The sequence below is a fragment of the Alligator sinensis genome, unplaced genomic scaffold, assembly GCF_000455745.1.
Source record: "Alligator sinensis unplaced genomic scaffold, ASM45574v1 scaffold619_1, whole genome shotgun sequence".
Lineage (NCBI taxonomy): Eukaryota > Metazoa > Chordata > Crocodylia > Alligatoridae > Alligator > Alligator sinensis.
In genome coordinates this window covers 4,786-18,245 of record NW_005842134.1, presented here as the reverse complement: position 1 = coordinate 18,245, position 13,460 = coordinate 4,786, and the positions used below count along the sequence as shown (strand labels likewise).

At 42.4% G+C, this 13,460-nt stretch overlaps 1 protein-coding gene across 1 annotated transcript in view; it reads right to left on the bottom strand.

Moving 5' to 3' along the window:
* Positions 1 to 1,644: 1,644 nt before the first annotated feature.
* The window catches only part of LOC102370235 (Krueppel-like factor 5), a gene marked incomplete at its 5' end in the record, with an annotated part of 14,081 nt that continues 2,265 nt past the window's right edge, over positions 1,645 to 13,460 (bottom strand). Inside the window, 2 exons of the mRNA XM_006025146.3 lie at positions 1,645 to 7,410; positions 10,612 to 10,671. Coding sequence (XP_006025208.2) covers positions 7,232 to 7,410; positions 10,612 to 10,671 — 239 coding nt within the window. The remainder of the gene's footprint in view (positions 7,411 to 10,611; positions 10,672 to 13,460) is intronic.

Sequence of the window (13,460 nt, the reverse complement as noted above, 5' to 3'; positions counted from 1 at the left end):
AGAACTAACAGGCTCCCCCTCCTCTTCAACCCAACTGCTTTGTACGTTGTTTGAGCAACTGTTGCACTACTACATAGTGAAGGGGCATTGCTTTTACCATTGTCCTGTCTGAGCCAATATCTCCTGGTCATAGTACACTTTGAATATAATCAAATCTATCAACCATCATCATAGGATAAAGGCACTGACATTCTCTTTAATTGCAGTCTCCAAAAATGTCATTTGGTATTAGTCTTCCTACAAATGCAGACTGCTTATGGAAGAAGAACTAAGGGTCTCATGCCAAAGTGCCAAAGAGTAGCATTACGATTCCATCTTACTTCTATGGGCATTATGAACACAGTATGATAACAAGCCAGATCCCTTGATCCTGGGTTACTTTTCAAGTTACTTTTAAGCCTGTAAATGAGAGAGGAAAACAAAGCAAACAAACAAAAACCTGATTACACTATTTAAGATACTCAAGCCCTATGGACAAGACTCTAAAACAATTCTAAGGTTACTTTTCTCAGCATCCTGGAAAGTATTCCTGTTAAAAGCAGCCTAAAGAGTAAAACCAAAAAATTTCTTACTGAAAAGTTTTTCCAGTGAAATAAGATTATTTTTTCTTTTTTGGGGTAGAAATCAAAATGGCTGGCAGGAGAATGTTAGTTTATAATAAACTGTTCTCAATTTTTACTGGAAAATTCTAAATGAATTATTTTCTTTTGAAAAGATATTTTGGTGTGTCTAAGTATGGAAAACAAAAAATACTGACATTTCAAAAGGCTAAAACATATTTAAAATGTTGCCATTTCTAAATGAAATGTTTGGCTTTGATCAAAGTCACTTGTTTTTCACCTTGACATTTCCAAGCTGATTTTTTCTGAATTATTCACTCTATGAAAATTTATGATATTCCAACTTTATGGGGAATGTACCCAAATGTTGGAATACCTGAATGTCTTGGCAGGTGGAAATCTCATTTTCTGAGTATTTCTAATAAATAGACCACGTTAGCATAGCTTCTTTGAAGTCAGTGGAATTTAGTGGAGTAACATAACAAGTGGTGGGTCACAGAGCACCAGCCCCAGGCTTTCACTTAGAGGGTGGTGCATGATGGCTAGTGGCAGATGCTACTGGTGGGTCAGTCCCTGCCACCACTACCCAAAACACAGACCTTGGCTAATAAGCCTCTGATGTGCTGAATTACATTAGAGTGTCTGGGCCAAATGTTGCAGGGGTTTAGGTTGTAGCCGTGTTGGGCCAAATGTTTGCATTTTTGGTTTAAGTTTGGATTCATATTCACCTGGTCTGGCAAAGGTAAAATGCAAAGCAAAGTATATCAGTTAATTGCACATTGCTAAAGACAGCGTTAAAGTTTTCAAGAGCCCATAGAAATTTGCCTGACCCAGAAGATTTACCTGGTGACCCATCTGTCACAGCAATGCCTCTCCAGTGTTGCACTGATAGCCACAACATGCACATTATGTGTACATTTACTCTTGTGTAGACCATCACTTCCAGAGGATCAATGCAATGTTGCTGCACTACACTAGGATACTGCCTAGGCCCAGTTCAGCGATGGATGCCATCTCTGGTATCCAGGAAAACAAATAAATCATAAAGAAGCAGTCAGAGAAAGAAGCTGGCATTCATCAGGGAGTGGTTTAAAAAGATGTTTATTTCATTCCTTTTTATAAAAAAAAAATGTACAAGTTGAGTTTAACATCCAAGACACCCATCACATTGTACACCTGCCAACTCATAATTGCACTCTCTCTTTTTTCTTTTTTTCTTTTTTTTAATTTTTGTGCAAGGGAGGGATTTTCATTTTCTCAACCTCCTCCTCCCCAGAATTACCAATTACAGGAAGTAACTTGAAGACTGCTCTTATGAATTCACAGAAGGGACTCTAGAAGCCAGGGAGAGGTGGGTACCTTGGAGACAGATGTTAGCTAACAAGCTTTGCGTAAGAAGCTTTGCATAAGAATCCATGACAAAGCATTGGCCTCACAGATAATATTCTTATTTCAGGACACAGGAGTGTAAATTTGAGGGGGGCATAGTAAACTGCTGATTAACCTTTTAGCTGCCTTTCTGTGCTGCATGTTGTATCACAAAGTATTCGCCCCAATTGATGCACAAGCTAGGCTAAGAATGATCAAATATCATGCTCCACAGATCTTAAGGTGACCAATTAGCTGTGAAAGTTAGAAAAGGATCCCTTTTCCTTTTCCCTACTTAATAGTACACATTTAGCCAAGTCTATTGGCAGGTGGAGGACATTCAGCCTTCTCCTGAACCACTGAATACAAATTAGATTGTCTGTGTCCTGAGATTTCCTGTATTACAAATGGTGACTTTTTCATTGAATCTGGGCACCCTGATTTTCTAGTCCAGCCTAATGAAAATTCTCTTTTGATTGCATTTTTTATAAAAGGTAAAGTCTAACATATCCTTCTGATCTCCCATTCTGCTCATAGCTGGGCAGAATTGGTTTGTGCTCAAGAAACAGCAGCAGTTAGGACTTCTGCTGGTTTAGATTGGGTTTGTGTAGATGAGTAGAATTCTTAACCTTTCCCTTGTAGTCAGCAATGAAGTTACTTCCAGCCCCCTAACTACTGTGTATTGATATGATGAATACACCTCTTCACACAGAGTGAGAGACGCTAGCAACTGGATTATGGCATTTATGGCAATGTAGCAAGAAATCAGGCAATGACTACTAAGATGGCATTTGGGGTGGAGGGGAGAAGAATGACTATCCTTCCCTGCAGTGACATTTTATTACAAAATATTAGATGAATTAATATTTGTAAAAGTGACAAACAAAGACATATGCAGAAAATAAACCTTCCACCACAGTTTTCCAGGTCCCAATTGTGTGTGTGTTTGTTTTATACAGTAAACAATTGTTTTAACTCCACATACAAAATTCTGTACAAAGTTCCCTATTATTTACAGAAATTGCTCCACTGTGTTACAAACTCAAAAGCACAAATGAAAGCACAAAATAGGGATATTCATTCTCCAAATTTTATTCTGAAGGAAGCATGGAAAATCCAGCTCATGGGTCCTTATGCCTGTAGGAGAGGGAAACAGAATCTTGTGCTTAAGATGGGGAAATAACCTCCAACACTTTTTCAAACTCTTCTCATGGTCCACTCTTCTTGAAGGCCCATGACATGGGACAGGCAGCTATATGCTGGTCTGGGCTTGTTATCTTTCTAGACAAGTTGTTTTACTGTAATAGCTAAAATGTGCTGCAGTGGTGCTCTCCCTATGAGGCACTATCCAAGAATTTTTTTGTAATATGCTAATTCCTCAAATGCTTTCAAGTTCCACTTAAGGTTCCAGTGGGTCTCACTTATGGATCACACAAAGAGGGAACAGCAAAACGTTCTTTTAAAGAAAAAAATTACTCTGGCTACATGCTTTCAAAAACTGATAGAAAATTTTAGTTACTATTCACAAAAAAGCCCCAAATGTTTCCAATTTTAGTGAAAGCAGTAGGTTTTCCAGCCAAAATTACTCTGGTTTGACTTCAAGATTTAGAAAATGTTTTTCAAGTTTTGTTTTTTAATTTTTATTTATTTTACCAAGCAAGCATGGTACTGAAAAAGATTTTTTTTTAAAACAGACCAAAACTGCAGTTACTTTTTCCCAAAAAGGGAATTTGTCAAGTAAAGATATTATGTTTTGAGTCACTTTAATGACTAAATAGTTCCCATTAATCACTTAGTATCAATACAACACTGCACATGTGTATGTGAGTCTAATGTGTAGAAGAGGAGGAAATTGTTTCTTGTTCAAACCTGTTTTGCATTTTAATCAGCCTCTCAACTTCTTTTGTGGGAAATTTTCTTTTGATTTTTTTTTAAATACAACATTTTCCTAAGCTATAAAAAGTACACCAGAAAGAAGATATAAAACTGAAATGAAAAAAATCCATGTAATGTCTAATATTAAGCCAACTAGAGCAAGAAGATCTTCGGTAGACTTGTTGCTGCCTCATTGTGCCGACACGCTGTATCTGATGCAGTAGCAAATAAACTTTGAACAGTAACATCCTTAACTATTGGAAGCTATATGCTGCCAAGAATCCACAGACTGTATATGGACCTTCTCCCTGTTTCACACAAGACTGCACGCACAGCTGGAGGGCTGGAGTGAGACCATACATGTGGGCTACTGCACTAGGCACACTACTAAGATTTGTGCCTCGAATTTCTTAATGTTGCATTTTTAAGCTGCTGTTTTTGGTGAGACTGCTGCAACCAAGCTGTTAATTACTAGGATCATGTATTCTCTGGGGAGAATGTGGGTGGGTAGGGGAGTTTAATAAGAAGGAGGGATGGTGTGAAAAGACTTGCATTTGCACTATATTGCAATGCTGTCAGCTGAACCCAAGCCAACTATGTTTGGGTTGGGCACAACAGGTTTCAACATGGCTGGTTTGGGTTTCCACCTAAGCCACTGACCCAGCCCTAACTTCCAGGATACACCAGATGTAGTTGCCTAAGAATATACTGTCTTACAATGAAATGCCTTTGAGCTTAGTTAACTGTAAAGACAGTGTATATGTGCGTGTGTGCCGTTCTGAAAGCCTGAAAAACTTCCCCACCCCGCATCATACAGTCATTGGATCTTTCTGTAAACAGATACATGCTGGTTACCTGGAAGAATTCATACTCAGTGCGGCACCTATCAGTGTTGGAGAAATGGCACACCAAACCCATAAAATAGCTCTGGTCACTGTCTCTGACAGAGGGGGGATGCTGTTTGCTGCCATATCTGGCTGCCAGAATTAGCCTGATGTCAGCACAGGGTTCTAAAGGATAAACTATTTTGTACAACACTTAGCTTTAAAGCATGTTCTGAACTCAGACAGAACACCCCATCCTCAGGAATACCTCTGAACACTGGATAATTAGGACTGTCATGTCTTTGGCATGTGCCTGTGCACACCAGAGTCTGTGCCAATGAAAGAATTCTGCTCTAACTACATCCACACACAAAACACCCCCCTATTTGACAAGGTATATGATAAAAGAATACATATTTTACAGAAAAAGCATATGGCACATTGCAGTTCCCAAGGGTTCCTTGTGTTATAATACAGGCTTTTTAATAAAGAGATGCAACCCTGGTGGAGATGCACAGGAAAACTTCCCTAGCCACACTAGAAAGCAGTGTGTGAAATGTACACAGTCACACACTTGGGTTCCAAGCCTTGCTTGTTTTGGCTTCTATTATGTTTGTCCTCTTTGACTGATTTACATGCCTGGCCCTGGCTATAGGGTAACTACCATTTGTCAGGGTCACAATAGGGGTGTGGGAGGGGTTGGTGTTGATTTGCTGGAGAACCCAAATCACCAGAGCTTCCCAGCCCATTCAACAAAGAACACAGGCAAGCTGGAATGTCTGGAGAGTGGAGTCAAGTCAGACCTGGTAAGCCCAGGCAGTGCAGCTCAATAAGCCAAGACAGGAACCTGATCCCTGTTCATAGACTTGACGCCAAGCTCTGCAGTGACTTTTCCACCCCTGGCTCAGCCTGCACATCTGGAGGTCACCAAAGTTTAATTCCAGTGAGTCACTGCAGCTGGGTTATTTACCTGGCCTTAACAGGGCTCTCTGAACTGGTTGGGCAAGCTGCTTAGAAAGTACTTAATCAGGGGCAGCCCAAATGTTGAGCTCACAGAGCCTTACAGGTAGCTTGCCAGTGTCCCCAGTGCCACACCTACATTAATGAATGTGTAACCCTAAACCAGTAATGACTCTGCATCATCCCTAACATCTGCCTTCACTTGCATCTTCATTGACACATGCAAAACTAAACTTGCTGGCTCTGTTCACCAGAAGTCTGACTGATTTTATTTACATGGAGAAGGGTAACTAGTGGCCACATTTGACTATTAGGCCACACTTGGGGTTAAAATTTCCAGAGCCACTAAAGCCCTAGATCCTGTTAGCAGATAATCTATCGCACATGTCACCATCTGTACATTACTTACATTGCTTCATCAGGAAAATCAGTGTTCTGTTGAACATGCAAGGCTGATTGATTACTTGTTCTTGATTTATTCATTATCTACATTGCTGCTGTTTAAATTGGCATCACCTGTTCTTGTTCTGCCTATGTTTAATTTTTCATAGGCTTTAGCAGTTTCTGGCATACACTACACATCACAGCATGTTAAGGAAGACAATGAAGATTCCTTAAAGAGCCCAAGGTCATGAACCTGTGAGGTAGGTAACAAGATTACAATGTGGACAGCAGGATTTATTAGAATTTCTTGAAAGCGGCATTTCTGAACTTGGTAAAATGCATGAAAAGCAACAGCAAAAATATCTGATTTGTAATAATCAGTCTCTTGTGTTCAAGGCATGAAGAGACCTGCCCAGTGCATTCTGGGAAATCAATGGTACAGTGCAAAGCTTTGTGTTTTCCTGGTGACTGCCCACTTCCTGCCTCTGAAAGCCATGCTGGTTCTCACAGCAACCACATAAACCAAAACCATCCTGGAACCAGAAGCAATAAGGGCACAGTGATGGAAATACTTGGTCAAAATGCATAGGAATTTATGCCCCAAAGCCACCTCAGTGCAGGAAACAGCAAGCAGGCTCAGGGGAGCATGAATAGCATATCATCTGCATTTGATCTGCACCAGTCATGGGGCATGTCAGATACGGGAATTTTTCCATCCTTGTTTCTTGCACTGACATATCGAACAAGGTAAAAGACTTGACTTTCCAAACAAGCAGTGAACATTTGCTGCTATTGCTGCATTATGTGAGTATCCTCTGGTCATGAGATGGACAGGTCCAAAGGGATTCCACCAAAAACTTAAATAAGCCCTTTCATCTGCTGGCCAGCCCATCTTCCCAATACATCCCTGCTCATTTCCAACAAGACAGAGACCTGAAAGGGAAAGAAAAGTCCCGAAGTTTGACACAAAAGAGAAAATTGCTCCTGAGTGAAAAATAAATAGTGAATTTGCTGGATGAGAGAATTCTGAAGTCCAAAGAACATCTCCTCATTGATGAGTGGGATCTTTGCCAGTGTACAGGTCTATCTTTAATAATCTTTCAACAAGAGAACTTTTGTGACAGGGCGCGGACACATCCAGACTCCATGCTGTCATTGAGTCACAGCCTGGTTTTGTTCCTATGTATAAAAAGAGTCCATCAGAGAGGGAAGGAGTCCCAGCTGCTCCTGGAGATGGAGGTTATGGTGGGGGTCCTGCCACTAGTTTTGGTGTCTCTTCATGTGGAGGGCCAGGTGGTCAGAGCGGGAGAAACAGCGCCCACAAGCAATGCACTTGAAAGGCTTGGCACCCGTGTGCTTGCGATAGTGCCGGGTTAGCTCATCAGAGCGGGCAAAACGCCAGTCGCAGCCTTCCCATGTACACTTGTACGGTTTCTCTCCTGCAGAGGAAAAACAGGCCACAGATTACGGTTTCTGCATCAATGGCACTGGGCCAATATTCAGCACTTGCTTATTTGTCTGTCCTTCCATCCTGGTGAGGCACTGTGATCTCTATCCATCTACCTATGTGATCCTTGCTGTGTCTAGGCACAATCCCATGTGATGTGTACAGTCATTCTGATGGTGATACCCAACTCTGCTTGCTCTGCTCTTTCTGAACTGATCATGAGCTGCCTTACAGGATTTGAGGTATCACCATCAGACCTATAACAAACTCAACCATTTCAATTCGTAAAGTTTCAAACAAGTTTCTTTTGGGTTCCCTGTAGGCTTTTGCTTTGAATTTCAGGATAGAAAAGTTTGTGGCTTAGTTTTTTCCAATGAAAAGTCAAAAATTTCCATGGAAAATTTCAACTTTAACAATTTTGTTCATTTGCTTTTCACTCGATTTTCCAAGAACACCTTTTCCCCCACTCTCATTTTCCAACCAGGACCATGGTGGACCTAAACAACATGACATTCTGATATGCACAAAAAGGATTGTTGGGTTATTTTTAGTGGATTCTGTGACTCTTCATCTCCACCCCCTCTTTTAGCAGAAAAAGATGGGATTGTGAGACTTCTCAGACAGCTGGGAATTCATATGAAAAAGTCCCACAACTCCTTTCCAGATACCCGCAGGGGCAGCCCAGCTTTCTGAGCTGAACTCTGGACTAAGAACTGCAGCCTTCTCTGCAGCTGGGTGTGTCTCCCTCAAATATTAGTCCTCACTCTTAACAGCCTGAACAAGCAGGCAGAGTTCATGGAATGTGCTGACTTTCCTGACCTCAAATATTTACCATTTCATCAGCCAATTACTGAATGCTGCACAGCAGCTCAAGTGCACGTACACACATAACATGTATGAACAGCCCTGTGCAGGAGTCATCCAATATGCACAGGTACCCTGACACGCACACACGCACTTCAGCATAAAACATAGATGCATGGACATGCACACAGATACGAGTTCACAACCACACACAGTTATCCCATGATGCATGCACCCATGGATGCATGCCACCAACCTTCCTGACATGTATCTGTGCATAGACACATGGGCACACAAGCCACCTGCCCATAAAGCTGCCTCCAGACATGCATGCATCTATACATGCACACAAACACATGTGTATTTGTATATATACCACATGCACCCAAATAAGTGGTGTGCTCCCCTCCCCACAACACAGACTCAGATCTATGTGTGAACTCAGAAGCAAACATGACACAGACAGCAGAAAAATGAACTTTAGCCTTGCAGTGGGTGTGAGAGCGCTTTTTATGTCTCCGGTAAATAGAAACTTAAGCTCAATTTACAAGAAGTATACTGGGAATTTTATGGCATGCTCTAAATCGCACATGTTTTCAGGAGTCTTTGTTAGTCTTCCACACTGAAAGACAAAGACATGGTTTGCCTTGCTCAGCTACAGTCATTGTCCCAGCCAGGTGACCTGGCTGGGTCAGCCCCACCAAGGCCCTTTAGTTTCAGACAATAACCGGTTGATCTCCAGAATGGAAACAAAACGCTTTCCATTGTCCCGTGAGTTGGCTCCTTCTCCCAGGGCAGCACGGCAGGGCAGGCTCAAACAATGGCCCCAGCAGGCATTCCGATCCCCCGGGAGGTGGGGGGGCAGCCATGGGGTTAGATATTTAATCTCACAATGGCACCCAGTCAATGAATGGCTTCTCCCAGAGATTAATACAGGCAAGACCATAGAAACAGCAAACCCCAGGTAAAAATCTTAAAGAGATACTTCTTAAGCTAGAACCCACTAGGAGAGTTATCCCAATGGTTTGATTAACTCTGCAAGTGAATGAGCCAGGTGACTACCTGGGTGGAATTCCTTGTGGGATACTGGTGGGGAGGGGCAGGGAGTTACTACTCTGGCCTTTCCACTCTAGATACACAAGATTAATGTTGGAAGTGAAATGAATATAGTGGCTTTGAGCTTGCCCATGGGGAAGAGTGGTCCATGGTTCTCAGTATCAGCTCCTCAGTGTCTTCCCTTCAGTCATTCTAGATTTTCCTACCAGCCTGCACCAGTACTCACACCAGCTCAAGAGACATCCTCCTTTCCTTTGCTGTCTCATGCCATAGGGCCACTTGAGGCATGTGAAGGAAGGAGGTCATACACAGACCTCAAACCTAGTCATCAGGAAGGAGAATTAAATGGCTCCAAAAAAAGGCATCAGGTTTGCTAGACTGGGTCTTTGCACAGTGGCTTAAAAGAAGTTCACATCTACAGAAACTTGTAGAAGTCAAATATCTGTACTAAAAAGTGCAAATACCAGTGTCCTGATAGGAATCAGGGAAAAAAATCTTCAGCTTTGAAGAAGGAGACCTTGTGGTAGGTTGTTAGGATCTCCCATTCTGACAATGCCCTGGGGAACCCCTCTGACAGAACCCTGACGACTATCTGCCCATGGTATGCTGGGCATGGTCCCTCCTTTTCTTTCCTTTTATCTCCTCCCAAGGAGTTCTACAGCATGCATACAGACAAGAAAATGCTGTGCTTTGTTCATAGGGAAAATGACTTTGATGCCTTCTTCATGGGACTGATAAGATGAAATAGGAGCAGAGCCAAGTCTGAGAAATGATTCCCAGGCTCAGCACATGTTTTGTGTTTTGTTCGTTGTTAATAAAAAAGAAAAGTGAACCCAGGGACAGCTTAATTGCACCCACTAAAGATCAACACTTCTATAAAAGAGATTTATGAGGGCAGCTCCAGTTCCAGGACATGCCAAGAATCTGATAAAGATTCAGATTGTAAAAATTGTCCTCGTAGAAGACCTAACCATAAGTACATGAGGTACACTTGGATGGCTTTGTGCAGGGGAAACCAGGGTACCTTGGGGTGCATATTTATCTGAACCAAAGCCCCAACCAAGTGCTAGAGTGACATATAGTAACACCAAGTGAAGGTACCATAGCTAGAACCTGTGCAGTAATATGCACTACAATGTATAGCTGTTGATTTACTGAGGTAACTGGTGGGTGAAGTTGTTGTCCACAAATGATGTATTTCTTTATCTAATTGTATTCACTGTGTTAGTGATCATGATCAGACTACACCAAAAGCAACAAAGCTACCACTACAGTGAGGGGCATAGTATAAAATACTGCTAGTAGATAGACAGGTCATAAGTTGGACTCTTACCTGTGTGAGTTCTCTGATGTGCTTTCAGGTGGGAGCTCTTGGTGTAAACTTTTGTGCAGCCTGTTGAAATAGAAAAGAAAACCCCACAGTGTAAAACAAGTTTTGTTCTAAAAAAGACTTAAAATAGGTGTATCAAGGTTATGGTCTGCCATAGCCCAATGGAGTGGCCAAAAGGAAATACGAGCATGAAAAATTGAGGGTATTTGGATGCAAAGGCATGGATAACACTTGTTTCTGCAGAAGCAAATCAAAACAGGGACATTTATGTTCAGAATTGAGCACAATGGGTGTCAGCTAGGGAGGAGATGAAGATGGCTTTTTCTCAGCCCCAAATCCAAAGGTGCTGGGAGCAAGGCTGTACTATTAGCAAGTAATGGCAAATTGAGTATATTAAGCACACCTGAGATATCTAAAAGGATTTCCTTCAAGACAGAAAATCTGCTTTACAGCTCTATTCAAGAAGGTATAAATGTTCTGCCAAACATCTTTTTCATCCATGAATTTTGTCTGAATTGACCCTAGACTCCAGACTTTATGAGGTTTCCCCAGCTCACTACTTTATTATCATACGCTATCTCTGGAGTGTGTACTTCTCTGAATTTTAATGGCTATTTTTGCCTTACTGAGAAGTCTTCTTTTCTATTTACAGGATCACACTGGTTCTTCTTTGTTTGAAGTTGGCTACATTTAAACCAATGCTGCTGAGAGACTGCTGTGTTATGTCTGTTAGAACAGTACTGGGATGCCTCTGGGAAATGCCCTGTAGTCAGTCAGCAGAGTCCTCAATCCTCCTGCTGGAATTTGCAATGATGTCAAAGTGAGCCACCATCACAGCCAAGATTCAAACCAGGATTCAGATGGTCTGTACCAGACATAGGGCTGGACATAACCACACCTGAACTTTGAGGGAAACTGGGCCCACAAGTGAATTTTACTAATGCCCCCTCAATGACAGGTTCAACCAAGACCCTGGATTTGAACACCCTCTATCTTCAAAGAGTCCTAAATCGGAACCATGTCTGGAATTGTGTGATTAGGGTCCCTTTTTCCTCAAAGGGACTATCCTCCCCCTCCCCACAATCACTGGCCAAGACACTAGGAGTCAAAAGGAATTTGTCTCAGCTGGCAGCAGATCTTGAAGAAACCACACCACTGTTGGGAATGCTATGCCTGCAGTGCAGGTGGAGACTGGATTGCAGCATGGTTAGATACCCCTGACCCTAGCAACATCCCAATGGGATTGAGTGTCTGTCAAAGAGCCCCTATATCAGTATGGACCCCTGGGGGCAACCACCATCTCTTCCTAGCCTCCTACCAACCAGGATATCCAAGTGACTGATCTTTGCTGTTTGATTGCTGGAATGGTTCTTTGCAGGCCTAAGGCATCCCAGGATAGGATGTTGCAATGTCTCACAGCTTCACAGGGAACCAAGAAAGCAGAATGTCCCTCTCTCACAGAAGGAATCTTTCTTGGAGATAAATCTGTTCTGCCTATGTTTACAGGTCCTCTATAGCTTAAAAATGTCACCTATGATCTAGGGATTCTTCTTAGAATTAATCTTATTGTCCTCATTGTGGTGATCTGTCCTTGGATGCCATTTTCACATTTATATTTATTTATGCTTTCACATCTCTCCTGATGCAGAGAAGGGGCTGACAAATTGCAGCATCAAGGAGGCCTGTGGGAGATTTGAATCCAACACATGCAGTTCCTATGCACATCAAGGCTGCTCCGACCCGCTGTAATTCCAGCACATTGAAGCAGACTCAATTAATCGAGTCTGCTGGAGTGTGGCAATTACTGTGCTCCAGCAGACTCCAGTGTCACGTGTATCCCTGTTCCTGCACTGAAAAATGGTGGTGGGGCACTTTACCTATAGCTCATTTGACGAGCTTTAGATAAAGTACCCTCACCACCACTTGTCAGCAGGGGGATGCTGATACACATGACACTCTGGGTGTTTTAATTAGAGCGGCTCTTGGAGCTGCTCCAATTAAAGTGCCTCCCCCCACAACCCACCTCCAGAAGCCTGTGTATAAATGCCCCTAAAATAGGCAGGGCATCAATGGGCCTTTCTGCAAACTATTATATCTCTGCCCCTTGTGAACTGCACCCTTGGAGGTGAGCTGCATAGGAGCTGAATGGAGCAGCCTAGAGAACCAAAAGTACAGCAGAATGTGGTTGAGGTTAGTCTCCTGGACTACATATGTGCAGAGAAACGGCCTTTCAAGTACACTGCTAAGGATTGTCAAATGATGTTTTCTCAGTGGTGACCACTGGCAGAGCCTGAAACCCCAGCAAGGGTCAGTGTAAGTGACAAACAGCCCTGAGCACTCTAAAAGGAGGGAAAACTGGGCTCCTAAGTGATTTCTGTAAGAGTCTGAAAGCATAGTCCTTCCTTTTGCTTCCTTATTAAAATAAACAAAGGGTTTATTTTACCATTCCAGTGAAACCTTCACCACGGCATAACTGAGGGGGACAATGGGGCAGCAGCCTTCGTTGCCACCTTTATAGAAGATGCAAAAATAGATGCTACTGCAGCTGGCAACTGGCCCCACAGCCACTGCCAGCACAGGCTGATCATTTAAAACCCTTCTTGAACAGTGGTAAAGCTTTAAAGAAACCTCCAAAGCATTTCCACACCTGTGGATTTATTTAGTGTTTACTCAATGGGAGTTGAGTAACATGGGCCAGATGCTGCACTTCCTATACAGGCTGACCCTCTGTGGCAGTGGTTTTCAACTTCTTTTGCACTCAGAATCCCACCTTGTTAGACTCAAGGGCCCCTCACACAACACCAGCTTATTTTTCATTCATTTTTTTTACTACAGAAAAAACAGCAGAGCGG